The 17,510-nt window shown below is 38.0% G+C and overlaps 2 protein-coding genes and 1 pseudogene across 4 annotated transcripts; all 3 read left to right on the plus strand.

The window, feature by feature from the left end:
- On the plus strand, window positions 1-4,420 carry LOC148205822 (uncharacterized; annotated as a pseudogene). Its single transcript, XR_015783372.1, has 3 exons — window positions 1-153; window positions 1,081-1,233; window positions 2,164-4,420. The product of XR_015783372.1 is annotated as an uncharacterized LOC148205822 (transcript).
- A 7-nt stretch (window positions 4,421-4,427) lies between these two features.
- On the plus strand, window positions 4,428-8,313 carry LOC148205823 (uncharacterized). 2 transcript variants are annotated; one of them, XM_088103864.1, is made up of 4 exons: window positions 4,428-4,911; window positions 5,209-5,826; window positions 7,643-7,699; window positions 7,777-8,313. In XM_088103864.1, the coding sequence occupies exons 2-4, from the start codon at window positions 5,218-5,220 to the stop codon at window positions 8,077-8,079; spliced, it is 969 nt and encodes a 322-aa protein (XP_087959990.1). In that variant the 5' UTR covers window positions 4,428-4,911; window positions 5,209-5,217; the 3' UTR covers window positions 8,080-8,313. The 2 variants fall into 2 exon arrangements, with proteins under 2 accessions (XP_087959990.1, XP_087959991.1); XM_088103865.1 differs by having other exon boundaries at window positions 4,428-4,907.
- Window positions 8,314-8,457: 144 nt separating this feature from the next.
- Window positions 8,458-10,412, plus strand: LOC148205824 (15-cis-phytoene desaturase, chloroplastic/chromoplastic-like). The gene has a single exon (XM_088103863.1). It carries the CDS (start codon window positions 8,851-8,853, stop codon window positions 10,282-10,284), a length of 1,434 nt encoding a protein of 477 aa, XP_087959989.1. The 5' UTR covers window positions 8,458-8,850; the 3' UTR covers window positions 10,285-10,412.
- The last annotated feature ends 7,098 nt before the right edge of the window (window positions 10,413-17,510 follow it).

Here is a 17,510-nt window from a genome sequence, read left to right on the forward strand (position 1 = left end):
AAATAAATAGTAAATAAATAATATTAATAATAATAAAAAAAAGAGCCGCCTCTACTTTATTTATTAGCGGGGCTTTATTACGTAACGAGTTTCTATTTCTCTGTCTGGCTTGGCTTGTGTTGAGTTGCTCTTCTTTCTTTCGTCAATGTTTCGGTATTTCCTTGTCTTTTCTTCGTCTTCTCTTCTTCGGTAGTTTTCGAGTCTCCAGGGTTTTCACTGGTTCTCAGATCTGGAAACTTTATTTACGTTCGGTCTAGAATTTTCTATCATCTCTGTATGTTTTCAGTTTTCGTTTCTCTGTCTCAATAGTACCGAGTTTCTGTAATTGAATTGCTCAGTTATTCGGTGGTTTTTGTATTTTTATCTCTGCCTCTGCTTGTTGGTGTCCGCTGCTGCTGCTGTATTTAATTGCTGTTTTTCATTTTTTTATGGTATGCTTTTTGAGTTGGGGGATTTCGTTGTATGTGAGATGACACTCTTTCCTGTTTTTGGTTGCAGAATTTGCCAGATTTGGTTGTAGGGGTCGCACCCTGTGCTTGTTTGTATTTTGCTTCTAATTTCTGATGCTTAACTTTCGGGAAAATATTATAATCTTCGATCTATTCGGGTTAATATTTGCTTTGTCTTGTTTTAAGATGTGACTATGCTGCTGGTAGCTAGTTATTCTTCTAGTTATTTGATTTTTCTCTTCACATCCCCTTGTCAATTTTAATGATTTATCTTATTCTTTTTATTATGTTTAATTTAAGATTCAACACAATGTGAGTTTGGTGTGTTTTTTTTTTAACGTAGATCTACTTCTCTGCATATGCTCCTGTAGCCGATTCTCTCAACTCTTGAAGTCATCACGTGTGCTTATTGGTTGCTTATATTTTTTATGAGCGCGATATATTACAAAGATATGAACTGGTTGTATATCTATCTTATTATGAAGTTTTACTGGTTGAACAGTTGAATCCTAGAATTGATGTAGCATTGTCTGGTATGTTGGAGTTCTGTGCTAGAACATAATTCGTAGTTTCTTATTTTCCTTTCAAATCTTGTCGCTTGAATTGTTTGTTATGTTCAAATTTTATGCAGGAGCAGCAGTAATCATCTTTAGCCTTCTCGTGTATATTTGGAAAGTTGGCCTCTGCTGGACTTGTGAACAAATTCATTTACTGAAATGATTTTATGACTATGGAGTTACATAACAAAATGAGCATGGATCCTACCCTTATAGAGTTGGCGAAGGTCCGTGAACTCCTTATGATCTTTCTTTGTTTCCTTTATTGTTTCGTTCTTCCAATATGGTTGTTATTTTTATTTTTGCTCTTCGGTTCTGTTTTATGCAAATATATATTTGATATAGATTTGAGGTTCTTTCTATATGTAATTAATGAATTTGGTCTTCTATATCCGGATCTTCCCTTTGCTTTTCTCTTCAAAGATTTCTGTTTTTTTGCTGTACGTACTGCTGTTTTTTTTTTTCATTTATTCTTGCCTGTAAAAATTTCAATCTTTTTGGCTGAGAATGCTTATTACAATTTCATATCTCTTAATGTGCGTCTGTTCATAGGTTAGTGAAACTCAAGACGCGTCCCATTCATCTATATACTCTCAGACCTTCTAGGTTCATGCATACTCCTAGAGCAATGCATCTGAAATTCCAATATTTTAATCATATCTAACAACTCGAATTCCTAATGTACATCACGTGTCAAGGATGAATACCTTTTGAAGGATGAAAGTCTTGTGATTTTCGATTATCTTCTTGGTTTTGTATATTTGGTGTGTTAGTTACGTAAAACCTCTCACAATCAACTTCAGGTGTGTCGCTTAGACGGGCTTTCCTGCCTTTACAAGGTTGATTTGGAAGACTGCATAAATAATCTTTGAACTTGTTACGTAATGTATGTCTGGTTCACATATTTTGGTCAGCTTGGTAAAATAAGCCTATATATATTGTAGTCTTCCCGTAATTTTATTGCAGTATTTTGTGGATAAATGTTCTGCTCACGTTAAGGCGAGACCTGAAAACTTGACATTTCCTTTTTTTAATCACATGAACCATCTCAATCATGGCGCTGAAGGGTGATTTATATGGGTGCACAGTGGTTAAAAATAAGTTGTTCTTTAAGTATTAATTAATTCATTAATAACTTATTTCTTTGTTTCTGTCAGGGTTAATGAAGCTTAATGATTTATTCGCTGGGAGCACGAAAAGCTCCAGAGAACTCCTTACTTCACTATTAAGCTGTCTTATCAAAGGTTTCTTTCCAAGAGATGTTATAAGATATCAATGGTTAAATTGAGTTTATTGAAAGATTAAACTTGTCTGGGATATAGTGAAAATGGACAGGTCAGATACATCCGGTTTTGTAAGTGGTGGAAGCTGTATATTGGAATTTGTTGTTCTAGCCTTAAAGTTCTGGTAGGTAACTGAGTATTGTAGTAGTATGTGGTGAACTGTTCTGCTGCTTCAACCTTCTGTAGCTGTAGTATACAACATCTGATAATGGATTTGAACATGAACGCTTTACTGTCTCCTCATGACGCTGAACTCAGGAAAGATGACAACTTCGGTGATACTACATTATGCTTGAGTGGCATTGGTTTTGGGGAAACAAATAAGGCTACTTATAGATCTAGTGAGAGCAATACTGGGATGAAGTTTTCCACTGCTTCTGATGATGGCTGCAGATTGGTTTTGGGATTGGGCCCAACCCCAATGGCATATGACGATGGCTACAGCAATTTGGAGTTTAATGCAAGAAAAAGGTCAGCCAAACTTTTTCCTCTGCACGTGCCATCTGAATGTGAATCAGTTCTTCAACTTGGCCTTTCTGGTGTAACAAACGAGGCATCAAGTGTACTTGACTGCTCAGGCTCAACTGAGACTGATGTGAACATGTCATGTTTCTCAAGCCAAACGTCTGCAGATAATTATTTTTCTAGGATTCCTATTGTTGATGAGGGCTCTACATCAGCAAAGAAATCAGGTGGCTATATGCCGTCACTTCTTTTAGCTCCAAGAATGGATATTGCTAAAAGTTCGGTGCAGGTGCAACAATTAACAAATGGAACTAAACCTCAATTGTGCCCAGAACCATCCAGTGTTGTAAATTACTCAACTGATCCTGCATCTGGGCCACAGGCTACAGGGATAACATCAGAGACCCGAACAAGCAATCCTAAGAGATGTAGATTTTTTGGATGTACAAAGGGAGCTCGAGGTGCTTCTGGACTTTGCATTGGACACGGTGGTGGACAGAGATGTCAAAAACCAGGATGCAACAAAGGTGCTGAGAGCCGAACTGCTTATTGTAAGGCCCATGGTGGAGGGAAGAGGTGCCAACACTTAGGATGTACTAAAAGTGCCGAGGGAAAGACAGATTATTGCATTGCGCATGGTGGTGGTAGGCGATGTGGTTATCCAGGTGGGTGCACAAAAGCTGCGCGAGGTAAGTCCGGACTTTGCATTAGACATGGAGGGGGTAAGAGGTGTAGAATAGATGGTTGCACTCGGAGTGCTGAAGGACAGGCTGGGTTATGCATATCTCATGGGGTGGGCGCCGTTGTCAGTTGCAAGGATGTACAAAGGGTGCACAAGGGAGCACTATGTATTGCAAGGCACATGGTGGTGGGAAACGATGCTCATTTGCAGGGTGTACCAAAGGTGCGGAAGGAAGTACCCCACTGTGCAAGGCACATGGTGGGGGAAAGCGCTGCCTTTTCAATGGAGGTGGCATTTGCCCCAAAAGTGTACATGGAGGCACAAACTTTTGTGTTGCTCATGGTGGTGGGGAAGAGGTGTGCTGTTGCAGGTTGCACCAAGAGTGCACGTGGCCGTACCGACTGTTGCGTTAGGCATGGTGGGGGTAAGCGATGCAGGTTTGAAGGTTGTGGGAAAAGTGCTCAAGGGAGCACAGACTTTTGCAAGGCCCATGGCGGAGGAAAGCGATGTAGCTGGGGAGATGGAAAGTGTGAGAAATTTGCAAGGGGAAAGAGTGGCCTCTGTGCTGCTCACAGCAGCTTGGTGCAAGAGCGGGAAATGAACAAGGGCATGATTGCTCCTGGACTTTTCCGCGGTCTTGTAGCTGCTGCTTCCACTGCCTGTAGCAGTTTTGAGAACAATTCTTCCTCAGGCGTCAGTGTTGTGTCTGACTCCAATGATTCTATGGAAACTCCAGCACAAAGACACCTCATACCGAAGGAGGTGTTAGTTCCGCTTTCAATGAAATCACCATCTTATTCCAACTTCTTGACTGCTAAGAAGCCAGACCACGACAGAAACTGTCACAGCTCCGCCGCAGGTTGCAGCACTGCTCAGAAAGGCCTAGACTTTAATCTGCCGGAGGGCAGGGTCCACGGCGGTGATCTCATGTTGTATTTTGGAGGGAATCTCAAAAATGCCCTTGACAGCATCTGAAACGGGAGGGAAACTGTTGTATCTGCAAGTTGTAGATTCAGTTTAGTGATTAGGGACCATTTCCATGATGGAATTGTGCATAAAGCTTTGTTGCTGCTTGTTCAATAACTTGTGTATAGTTGGGTGTTATTAGCCATTATTAGCCATTAGTCTCTTATTGTTTGTAGTGCTTCGTCAGTGCGACGGCTTTCATTATTCAATGTAAGGTGGCGACGTTAAACCAAGTCCACTACACAAACAGCATCATGCTCTGGCGTGGGTTTGCTCCAATCGAATCATTGTATTCTTAAACTTCTAGTTTTAGTCTGTTTCAAAATAAAGGAGTGAAACTGAAGGCCACTATCGCTAATAAACATCTTCTTTGCTATCGTGTTTCGCACAGTATAAATAAGAGGTTTATCTGAGAATATATCACATACTCCAATAGCACTGTCGTCGTCGGCTTCTTCCTCTGCTCTTATGCAACCGACGCTGGAACCGCGCTGAATCGCCATTTGTGCGTGTAATATCTCTCCGTTTCTTTTCTTCCATCAGTTTCAACATTTCTAATTATCTTTCTATAATGATTTTGCTGGAAATTTTTCTTTTCTACCGCTTCTTCGAATGATTGAAGCATTTTACTCTTCAGATAGTTTTGATGTTTACTAAACATGGAATCAATTGTTTTAATGTTGTAAGAGGCGAAACTAGCGTTCGAATTAAGAACGCAGAATCGCGTTTGAAAATCTGTTCACGTCCTGACTCGAACGAGAAATTTTCGACGTAACAGCTTCCTGTTTTTCATCATCGAAATACAGGAGTAGGCAATGGAAAGCGCATGGAGCAACGGCAAGATGAAGGTCCTGAAGCCGAGGACTTCGAACGAGAACATTCCACCGATGCAGATAGACTCGGATGAGAGAAGAGGACGCTATATCCAACCGTCAGCGATGAGTCCACGGTTTCAACCGTACGCCGAAAACATCGACGCCGGTTCGCCTCTCTCGCGTTACCTGTTCGCCGGATCGCCGTTGTCTGGGAAGGTCGCTTCCGCCAGCGAGGCATTCAGCCCTCCCTCGTTCAGCGCATGGTCCACGAAAGGTCTTCCGTATTGCGGCAATAGTTCGGGGCGGAGCAGCAGCTTCGGCTCTCGCGGTAGGTTGTCGCCGTCACCGCTTTCGTCGATCGAGAACATGGAGGTCGCGTCATTCATGTCGCCGCCAATGTACCGAACGGCGGCGACTGGGGATGACGACGTTCTCGTGATGGATGACATTCTAGTGAGACCAATGTCCGGGGGAAAGAGTGGAAGGTCTTCATCCTCCTCCGGCCGCGGTTCGTCCTCTTCGTCGTCGGCGTCCAAGAGCGTGTTCAAGACAGATATTTGCAGAGCGTGGGAAGAGTCCGCTAGCTGCCGCTACACCTCCAAATGCCAGGTTAGGCCGCATCATTACTGTACAGTGATGAATTGCAAGATTAGTATATTTTCTTCATCACTTATTTTGATTATAAGATATGTCTGTAAGACGTTTATTTTTTACTTCCACAAATTTGAATGATGTTTCTTTTTCCCACCCGTAAATTTAAAATTAGTCATTGTAATTTAAACAAGTATGATTTAGGCTTTATACAAATATTGTTAAGAGATTATTTAACCCATACGTAGATTATAGAATACTTTATTTTGATTTTACATTTTTATTTTCAAAATTCTATCACAAGTTTATTCTATATTTATTGACAGATAGAAGTGTTTTAGTTGAAGGACTAATTAATATATATTTTTAAAAATTATATGAAATACAAATATCAATTTTAAATTTAAAGGATAAAAGTAAAATTTACTTTAACATTTAGAAATATTTAATCTTAAAATCATGTAGTAATAATGGGAGTGTGTTAATTTTTTTCATGATTCATTATTGTATCATTTTAATATTGTATTAAATAAAAAAGTAAATATTTTAGAAATATAATGTATATTTAATACTTTCTTTATATATAAGAAGATTAGTAAAGAGTTAGAATTATTCATTAGTCCGGTGGTAATTTATTGGTGGTAATTTATTGAACACGAGTGGGAAAACTTTCACTATTCTGGCTGGTCTCAGTGGAATAGAGGAGGAATAATTTTAATTTCCAACCTTTTATAAATCTTTTTTCATGGGTTGTTTGAGGGTGACGAAGAGTCTGCTCTACGTGGACGTACTCAGGGTAAGGTAAACTGTGGTTAGTAGCAGGGTTTTTTTTTTTTTTTTTCTTGTTCTCTTCTTTCTCTAGAAAATTATCTATCGTTCTTGTGAATTTATCTGTTATATAGATATGATTCTTTATCGTTCTCGGGTATTTAAATTCTCTAATTATATGCTTGATTAAGACAAAAGCTTTGCCCACTGGAAGAGTAATTCTAATTTCAGGTGTGCTTATTCAAAGAAACTCCAAACCAATTTTTTGTTTTAAAGAACGTAGTTTTGTCCTTGCAAATTTCTTGCAAAGTTGGGCAACTATTTTTAATGAAATTGTAAACATTCATGTATAGAGGAATTTTTTTCAACAAAAAGAGTATTATTATTCTTTCTTTTCTTGGTTTTCTTTACCATAACCTCAATGCAACCCGTGGTTTCTTTCCCTTTTGGTTCCCTTTCTAGGATGAGGAATGTCTTGCTGTGGCGAACTCTGTTGAATTCCACTTTGTTGTCACTTCTGGTTACGTCTTTGTTAAGTCATATTGGCAGATGTTATATTAGGGATTTTAAATGTGTCTAGAAGGTTTAATTAAAATTTTTGACTCCTATTATGTTGTCATTCCCCGCCGATTTCTTTCTTTCCTTCTCTGTTTTCCACGTGTAGAATTATAATATAAATTGCAGGGACAACATGAAAAGAGAATGATTAATTAGGTGATTATCAATTGTAAACAGGTCATGTTACCCATTCTAAATTAGGGTGAGAATGAGCTTCTGACTAAAATATAACTACCCACACTTCAACATGGGATCACGATTTGGACCTGGATAATGCTACTTGACATGGAATTAAGTTTCCGTCAGAGGAATCTGCTAAATTAGTCTATTGGTCTGGGGTTCTGAAAGGTTTAACGACAAAGGGTAGCAAATATATCTATGTTATTGCATTTTATTGAAAATGGTACTATGTAATCTATGGTAAAATGATTTTGTATTCAATGTCAATAGGAAATAAATTGCCCTGTCTTCTGGTATTTGATAGCTTAACGGTGTCAACATGTTGTAGTTACACTTAAAAGAAGAGGCTCAGTCTGGTCGTCCCTCCCCGAAAAGCAAATCCAGGGTAAGCAATACACCAATATGCTTAGATACAAAAAGGCAAGTATTCAGGAATTGAGTGTTTCTTATCGAGTTATGTAGGCAGAGACAAGCACATCATCATCTGTGAGAGCAGGATCAAGCACGCATGGCCCAAGCACCGACATTGTTGAACAGCAGGATGCAGGAGCGGAGTCTGATCAGCAAGGCGCAACTTCCCAACCAACTTCACCCGAATCTGCCAATAACTGGTCACCCCTGGATGATGGTATTGAGGTTGTACTCCCAGGTTCAGATGAAGCTCCATCAAGAGAAGAAATTCATGCCTATATTTCCAGTCTTAAACATGGCCGGACTGCTAAAAGGAGACTGCCGGTATTTGAAGCAATTACCAAAGGGACTTGATTCCCACCATTCATAAAACAACGCCTCTTCACTGATGGAACTTACTATTCTAACTCAACCATGCTGTTTTTTCTTCCTTTTTCATTCGAATAATTTCCCCCACTTTTTAAATAAATAAAATCATGGTTGTGGGGGCGTACTGGAAACTATAACCGTGGTGACCAGAATACCTGTGTAGTTGTGCATACATTTCGGAATAACGACATGATAAGAAGAAAAAAAACATTATCGCTACGTTTTTGTTTTTGATTGAATGCCTTTCTTCTACCATATTTATAGGGAATTATATGCACAGGGAATTTGATTATTCTTCAATGAGGTATATGATAGGAGCAGCGACAGTCTAACTTGTACTTTGGTGCTGCAATAATCTTCCAGCCCTAAATTTAGTCAAAATTTGAGGAATGTCACGAGTTCACAACTGAACTATTAGTGACATTGTAGGGTGGATTCGCCTTATTCACATTACTAGCAGTGCACAAGAAAATGATTTCATCCAATCATACACTGCCTCGTGTGAAGGAGAAGGGAGCTCAAGGGGGAGAATATTGTGACATGTCTTGCTTCTGATATTCTTATAATATTCAAAATTCTCAACAGATAATATTAATATCTAATGAGAGATTGCATTAATCCACGTAAAGAAATGGCATCAACATCAGCGTCTCCACCAAAACCAATCCAAGAGCCACATCCACCAGAATCAAACCCTTCTAGTGAAAAAAAAAAGAAGGTTTTTTATCACTGACCGAAAACCTTATCCAAACTCCAATGACTACTATCACACTATTTTCCGCCCCTTGCACAAACCTCTCCTTCTCTTCTCCTCCAAAACGATTCAGATTCAATCCCCAATCCTCCGCACAACTTTCCCCCACCTCTTCCTCACCTTTGCAAAACCCCTCACTACCCAAAACCGGAGTCATTGTCATCGGCGCTGGCCTTGCCGGCCTTGCTGCCGCCACTCACCTGAACTCCAACAACATCCCCTTCGTCCTCCTCGAAGCTTCAGACGCGGTCGGCGGCCGCGTCCGCACCGACATTGTCGACGGCTTCCTCCTGGACCGCGGCTTCCAAATCTTCATCACCGCTTATCCAGAAGCCCAAAAGCTCCTCGATTACCAGTCCCTGAATCTCCAGAAGTTCTACTCCGGAGCTCGAATTTTCTACGATGGTCGATTTCACACCGTCGCCGACCCTCTCCGTCACTTCTGGGACTCCGCAAAATCCCTCACCAATCCGATTGGATCACCCATCGACAAGCTACTAATCGGATCCACCAGAATTGGCGTCCTCTCCAAATCCAACGAAGAAATCTTCGCCGCAGAGGAAGTCCCTACAATTGCTTTACTCAAGAAGCTAGGGTTTTCCGATTCCATCATCGGAAGGTTCTTCCGCCCCTTCTTCGGCGGAATCTTCTTTGATCCAAACCTGGAAACCACGTCGCGCCTGTTCGATTTCATCTTCAAGTGCCTCGCTCTCGGAGACAACACCCTGCCGGCGAGAGGCATAGCAGCTATTCCGGAACAGCTGGCAGCGAGGTTGCCAACTGGTTCGATCATGCTCAACTCCAGGGCCGTTTCCGTCGACCTCGTCGGCTCCAAAACGCCTCTCGTGAGACTGCAAAATGGCGACGTTTTGAAGAGCGAGCTGGGAGTCATCGTCGCAGTCGAAGAACCCGCGGCAGTTGAGCTATTAGCGGGAAGGGTTAGTCAGGTTCCTAAGAAACCGGTTCGAAGCACGGTATGCTTGTATTTCACCGCGAACCGGGATCAGATACCGGTTCAAGACCCGGTCCTATTTCTTAACGGGTCAGGTAAGGGCATTGTAAACAACATGTTCTTTGCAACGAATGTGGCTCCATCTTACGGGCCACCCGACAAGGCCCTGGTATCAGTGTCACTGATTGGGTTGTTTGAGGGTGTGTCCGACGATGAACTTGTGGGTAAGGTTATTGAGGAGCTTTCGGGTTGGTTTGGGGGCAAATTGGTTAGGGAGTGGAAACATTTAAGGACCTATCGAATCGGGTTTGCCCAGCCCAATCAGTGCCCACCCACGGATCTGAAGAAAAACCCGAGAGTTGAGTCGGGTTTGTATGTTTGTGGTGATTATTTGACCTCTGCGACGTTTGATGGTGCTTTGGTCTCTGGGAGAAGGGCATCAGAATCCCTGTTGAAGGATAGAACCCTCACCCCCTCCTCTTAAAATTCTTCCCCTTTTAATTCCAAACAATTATTTTCCATCTAAGACATAACTGTAACTTCATTTACTTATTTCTTTTTCTTCGGTGAATATAAATGAATAAGTGCCAGTCACTGAGATATTTGTTTAAATATGTATGATTCATGTAATTTAATTATTATAATCATAAAATTGAATATTTTTTTGAGATAACTAGTATATGATAAGGAGAAGCGTTTCGCTTTACAGGAGTTCCAATGATGCAATCCAAGCTTGTCATCGAGGATAAGTAGGGACAGTAACTGGGTCGGAATCAAACCAAACAACATAAGCCACATTGCCCAGGTTGCCATTGATTCACCAATCATTTATGCTGTGTTTCACTTGAGGGTGATTGGGAGAGATGATTTGAGAAAGAGTGATTGAATGGATTTAAGGGGATTTAAGGAGATTTGAGGATAAATTTTTTTGTGTTTACTTGAATGAATTTGGAGAAAACTGAGAGTGTATTTAGAGATAAAGTTTGTGAAAATTAGTGGAGAATTTGATTGATGTAATAGATAAAAAAAATTGTTAAATAGCTAAAAATTGAAGATTACCAAAATATCCCTAATTATTAAAGTAATATAAAATGATAATTGTTAATGTTATATTTAATTGTAAAAATATTTATAAAGAATAAAAAATTAACATTAATTATTTAATAATTAAAATTTAAATTTAAGAGTCTATTTAATATTATCAAATTGGTTTTTATTTATTTAAAGATTAAATTAGAAGACAAAATCTTAATTAGTTTTTAAGATGATATTAAATGATGTTAAATTTTTATATATTAGAATTTAAATTTAAGAGACAATTTAATATATCATTATAATAATCCATTACAATAGAAGAAGAATAATACTGCATAAGAAAGCTTCTCCTTTCTTCCACATGACCTTTCGAAAAACAGACTGTTTTGTTGAGTTTTTGTTTAACTCATAAAGGAAAATGGTGTGTTTAGGCCTTTATCCTGAGTCAATATTTTTCGAATTTTTGTTTAGGCCTTTATCCTCTCGCAGGCCGAACTTTGGGCTGCTTGGTGAAGCTTCTTCACTCCTTTTCTCTTTGTCTCACACGAAAAGGCAGTTAGGGTAGCACCTTTCTTCTTCTCCAACTAAGAACTCCAACATTAGGAGTCTTGCAGCGCGCACGAGGAAAATTTTTTCCCTTTCTCTTTGGTTCGTGCAATCTCTTTTTTCTCATGGACAAACCCACCGTTGGGGTCTTTTTGTCGCGCCGCCAATGAGCTATTTCTCTCCTTCTCCGTTCCAAGGAGGTCGCGGGGCAGAAAGCGAGATACCCTTCTCTTTTCTCTTTCTGTTTTGGACTACTTGTAGGGGAACCACTTTTCTCCTTCGTCTTTGCTCCAGATCGCGCATGCAACCGAATACGAAGCTCGTTGAGAAGTATGTGAACCGAATATCACCCACTGGAACCGAATACAGGTCTTCAAAAATTATTCACACTCCTGGTACCAAATATGGGTGGAAGGTAACCGAATACACCTCCACTGTTCTTCCTCTTCTTTAGCTTTGAAGTTGTCTTCATCTTCAACCATCATCTTAAAATTGATTATTATGTCAGCTTTAAGGGTTGGAATTATACAATGTGCAAGGGTAAATTAGACATTAGATGGTAAATCCCTTCAAATCTCTGTACTTTAGCGGGTGATGAAAAATTCCCCAATCCCGCAAATCCGCGCATTTCGTTCCTCGCATTTCGGCTAAAGTGAACATGCATTTCTTCGCATTTCATCGCCCTTAAACACGCATGAACAGTTCTTTCTGCTCAAGTGAACACAACCTTAGTTTTGAAAGACGTTTTTCTACTATAACATCATATGTTTGACAAAAATCCCACTATGACTTCCTGCTCCAAAATCTAAAATACCTGGCAATAAGTTTTTGTAATAATTTTTTCTTCCAATTTACGAAATTAAGTTTAAATGCGTTTCGGTGACTATTATATTAAGAATGACATAAAACTATACACTATGATAAAGTAATTTGAGTTCATTTGTCTTAGAAGTCCAGTTCTCAGTTTATTCCTTGAACCCCGATACTACTTTTGGGAGCAATCAATAATGCAGAAAGAACTTTAGATGTCTGTTGTTTTGGACTTTTAACGTCTGATCTCTGTCTGACGTCTATATGAGTGACGTTAATGAGATGTCAGACCCTTTAAGTCAGGCGTCTCTATAGACGTCGGACATATATAGGTTAGACGTCTATATAGACGTTTGATCCATACAGGTCAGACGTCTTTGAGGTTGCTCATGACTCATGGTGATTCGAGTTTTTTATATTTTAGTTGAAGAGAATGTATTGTACATTCTTTTTATTGGATGGTTTTAAAAACGTAGTCAAGGGAATTTGAGGAGTGCAGAATGCAAGAAATCTCCTTCGAAGAACGCCGCTCAAGGACATGAGAATAACTACACCAAAACCCAACGAAAATGCATTTTAATCGGTTTAAATGAAAGATAAGACATCAAAGAGTGATGTAATCGGAGTAAAATTAATTTTAAACGGTACAAAAGTGAGAAAATAACCTGAAAAGCGTAACCCGTAGAGAGAAAACGCGACGAAGATGATGAACAATGAGTGCGCGTAACGGATGTCTCGCGTTCGCAATGTTTTAATGCTGACATTTAGAAGTCGGTTCCCCCATAACAGACGTCTAAAGGGCTTTAGAAGTCGGTTTCCCCATAACAAATGTCTAAATGGAGTCAAAAATTGACTTTTTAAATTCTTGGCTCCGCATTTAAATGGTCCTCCCAACAACAGATGTCTAAAGTGCTTTAGAAGTCGGAGTGGCGGGATCAGACGTCTAAATGGAGTCAAAAAGTGACTTTTTAAATTTCTGGGTTGTGTATTTAGACGTTGGTTCCCCCAATAACAGACGTCTAAAGTGCTTTAGAAGTCGGTTCCCCCATAACAGACGTCTAAATAGAATAAAAAATTATTTTTGTTTAACTTTTTCGTTTAGTTTTGGCGTCCATTTGGGGGAGCCGACGTATATCAGTATTTAGACGTCAGGCCCCTCCGTAGCCGACGTCTAAATAGTTGTGTTGTTTAGGAAAAATGTCACTGGTCATTTTTTACGTTGGATATTCGAGGGTCAGACGTCTAAAGGGTGACGTTAAAGGTCTTTTTTGCACTAGTGAATTACAAGAAAATTTATTGAAATAATTTAAAATATTTTAAAGAATTATTTACATATTGTTTCAGATAATGGAGTTGAATTATTGTTTTAAGTAGTGAGGTCGAAAGTTATTTCTTCACATTTTATTATTTTACTTTTTTTAATGTCGTTTTCTTATTGCGTTTTAACTCTTTTGTGCTCTTTTAAAGTCCAAGTCGAGCGGTAGGTACCTACTAAAGGTATTTCGATATTCAAGTTCATTTTCAATTCTGATAGGTTATCACAATTAAATCTTAAATGTTTAATAAATGTAATTACTTACTTTTTTACCTTATCTCTATATCTATAGATTTTGGAGTGAGCTTTTGGTTAAGGTTGACCAAATTACGGTTCAATGTGCCATAAGTATGTTTTACTTTGTTAATTATGTTAGGTTGTGGTATCCTTAATACGTAAAGTGATTGTTTCATCACCTATGAGGTTGGTAACCGATCAATCTAGTTATCGTGGAGGTTTCATAGGATTAACTGATTGCTCACTTTGGAAATACTTTGGACATACGTTGATTGAGCGGTTTATACGGTACAAATATTAATTATAATTATGACATTTGATTATTATTATATTATCATATTTTTGCTATTATTTACTAAAAAGTGCTACATTATTATTATTATATTTTTAGATATTATTACATTACTAGTTTTATTATATAAACTCTAAAATCCAGAAATTTTATAAATATATATATATATATGCATATATATATATATATATATATATATATATATATATATATGTGTGTGTGAGATATTTTTAAAGAAATACTAGAGCTATCAAAACGGGCCACCCAACCCTGTCCACCACGGGTTGGTCACTTAGTGAGTCAACCCAACCCGACTCATTTATTAGCGAGCCAGAAAAATTTGAACTCAGTCTGACCCACCATGTGTGGGTGGGTAAACGGGTTGGCTCACTAGCTCATTTAATTACAAATTTTTTAAATAAAAAATTACAAACTTTTTATAATTTAAATCTAAACAAATTTCACTCCCAACATCAGTGTTTAATTAATTTTGAAAATAAAGAACTTAAATAATTTTTTCAAGCAAACACAAAATAATAAATATTTTTTATAAAATTAAAATTAAATTTTAATAAAATAAAATTAGGTAGGTGGGTTGGTGGGCCAACCCGACCCACCACGGGTTCAACCTGCATGAGTCGAGTTTAAATGAGTCGGGTTGAAATCTGACCCGCATAAAAAAAATACAATTTTTTCAAACTCAACCCGGCTCAAACTCGTGGTGAGCCGGGTTGGCCCACGGGTTATGACCCATTTTGACAGCTCTAAGAAATACACACTTATTTATACTCTTACTCATAAGATTCAAACTTGAGTTGAGCGTTAAAGAGTCTTTTGTAGATTGATTTTATCCGATATTCTAGTACTCAAGAGTATGGATCAAAGTTTTTCAAATCTTACCACATGTCCAAAGGATTACGCTCTGGATCTCAATAAGAACATTTAGTGTCCAACGTGGGACTCAGAAAAGCTTTTCCTATCTTTACACTTTCATGGTCACCATATGAGGTTATGTCTAATTGTATTACTCTTTCATGGTCAAATCACTGTAAGCATAAAGGAAGGAGCAGGGCTCCAACACCCCAAGAAAACCAATAGGAGGAAGGCTCGTGCAACTCTTGAGTAGAGCACAATCCGTAATTTCGACATGGTTCTTGTGAAAGCCGATTCGGCCAGTGTGAGACTCAAAGAGCAAGCAGCACAAAAACCTATATTAAATAGGAGACATGTTTAACCTAATTTTAGAGTGTTATGAGACTTAAACTAACACTTAGATTCCCAACAATCTCTCCCTCAAGAGTGAGTCTCTTCCACATAGGTACACTTCCCTTAAGTGGAACTGCATTCTCAACCAACCACAACCACGAGTAACCTTTCGGTATATGGATCATTATACTTGTCTGAGTCGGTCACCAAGACAAACCATCAGCTCTGATACCACTGTTGGGTCTATCGAGGAGGAGGTTAACCAGAGAAATACAAACACCAATGAGATCTGAGCCCAACCATATAAGGGATTGACACCACTCTCTACCCAAAACCTTAAGACAATGAGTTAATGAGTCTTTCATCTTTATATAGAGCTATACTTTCTCATTTGTATCTAATGTGGAACTTAGACTCACACTTGAATTCCTAATATATCCCCATGCCTATGTAAAATTCTATTAAATCAAAATAAAATATATTCTAATTATGATTGATCCCTAATTAAATATTTCATTTTAATCTTTCCTTTTTTGCCTTAATTTTCTTTTATTCCTTTTGTGTGACTAGATATAATGAATATATTCTGATCCCTTCTACCAAGAGGAAAAAAAGAATACTTTTTTTCTCTAGCCAAGACTCAAACACATAACTCCCAAGTTCTAAACAAACGCACCAAATTAAACAAACCATCACAATTAGCTTATCATAGACACACACAACAAATATTACAAATAATAACTTACACCATAAGTTCACATAAAACAAATTAAAAAATAAATAAATAATTTATTATGTGCACAAGCATCAAACACATTACCTTTAACCCATAACAAAGAGTTATAACCATCTATGCTACACTTCACTTTTGCATAGCTTATCTTTTCTAATTTTAATTTATGACATCCATGTCCACCACTTTTCTAAATATTTTATTTTTCTTAGGGCTTACAAGTCGTGCTAATCCTCTACTTGTTGGTAGTCGAAGAGACCATCGTGGAAGCTACCCTAGCTGACTTACTTGTGCGCAACATGCCATGCCTTATAATCGAAGTCTCCCATCGACATGATCTCTGCAAAACAAGGATAAAAAGGATTAGTCATTCAATTAATATAAAATCATAATAGAAATTGACAACCTTACCCTCAAAGAGAGACCCATGATCTTCATCGTTGAAGACTTGAAGCATGTACCCAACAATTGATGGGTCGAGGGAGTTTTCGAATAAGTTTAATACCTTTATCCTCCTTGACGCTTAGCTGACCATCAGACACCAAGTTGAACTTCTCAAGGAACGTCAAATATAAGGGAAACTTAAGGGCCTAAGTACCAGGAAACACGAAGTACTCTAGCTCACCCGTAACAGAGGAGATGATAATCATGTTTAGGAAAGAGTACAATCTTTTTTGAATTTGAATCCTCAAGAGGCACAACAAAAATAAATCAGAGAAGAATGCAGAATAAGATAAAGATGAGGATGTGAGAGTCTAACAAATTGATAAATCAAGTGAAGATTATTTACAAAGATGTTAATTTTTTTTATAAGAATCATAGTTTTAATCTAAGAATCAAGAAAATTCTCTCTAAAAAAAATGTAAACGTATATATTATAACTCAAAAGTGTTTACATACATATTTAATGTTTCTATATATAAGCACACATGTTTAACGCATCTAAGAAATCCCGAAAGAAAGTCCAAAAACATGAGTTCAAAAATAACTTAAAAAATTAAAAGTATAAACAAATTGTTTACTATTATTAGTTTTATTATCTGGACTTTAAAGTTAAAAAATCCTATAACACATAAAGTATTTCTGAATAAATATATACATACTCATATTCTTTTCTTTTTACTCACAAATTTTCTTATTAACTTAAAAGCAAATAAATTTACATAATATTTCTTTATCCAACCATGCTCAAAATCCCGTGAACAGTTGGTGATACTTTTTTGGAGAGAATTTATTGTCCCAACCACAATAGGATTCTAAGATTCTAGAAACATTAAATTTCTTGTAGATTCAGAGTAAGTTTTGGTAGTTATTTTTACAATATCAAAAGTGAGATGAAACAACTAAATATCTACTAATGTAGAGACAGACAGAAAGAGCTATGTTTGGGTTTTGTCTTAGGTGAGAAGACAGGTGTCAGTTGGTGACGCATCGAATCACCTCATGGGTTCCTTTTCCTGCCAGTTGGGAATTTAAAGACTAAAGATGCAGAGGGTAAGATGGTAAATGGGAATTTGAAAAAGAAGCGGTGGAAGG

The sequence above is a fragment of the Vigna umbellata genome, chromosome 1 (genome assembly GCF_029865625.1).
Source record: "Vigna umbellata cultivar VRB3 chromosome 1, Vumbellata_1.0, whole genome shotgun sequence".
Classification (NCBI taxonomy): Eukaryota; Viridiplantae; Streptophyta; class Magnoliopsida; order Fabales; family Fabaceae; genus Vigna; species Vigna umbellata.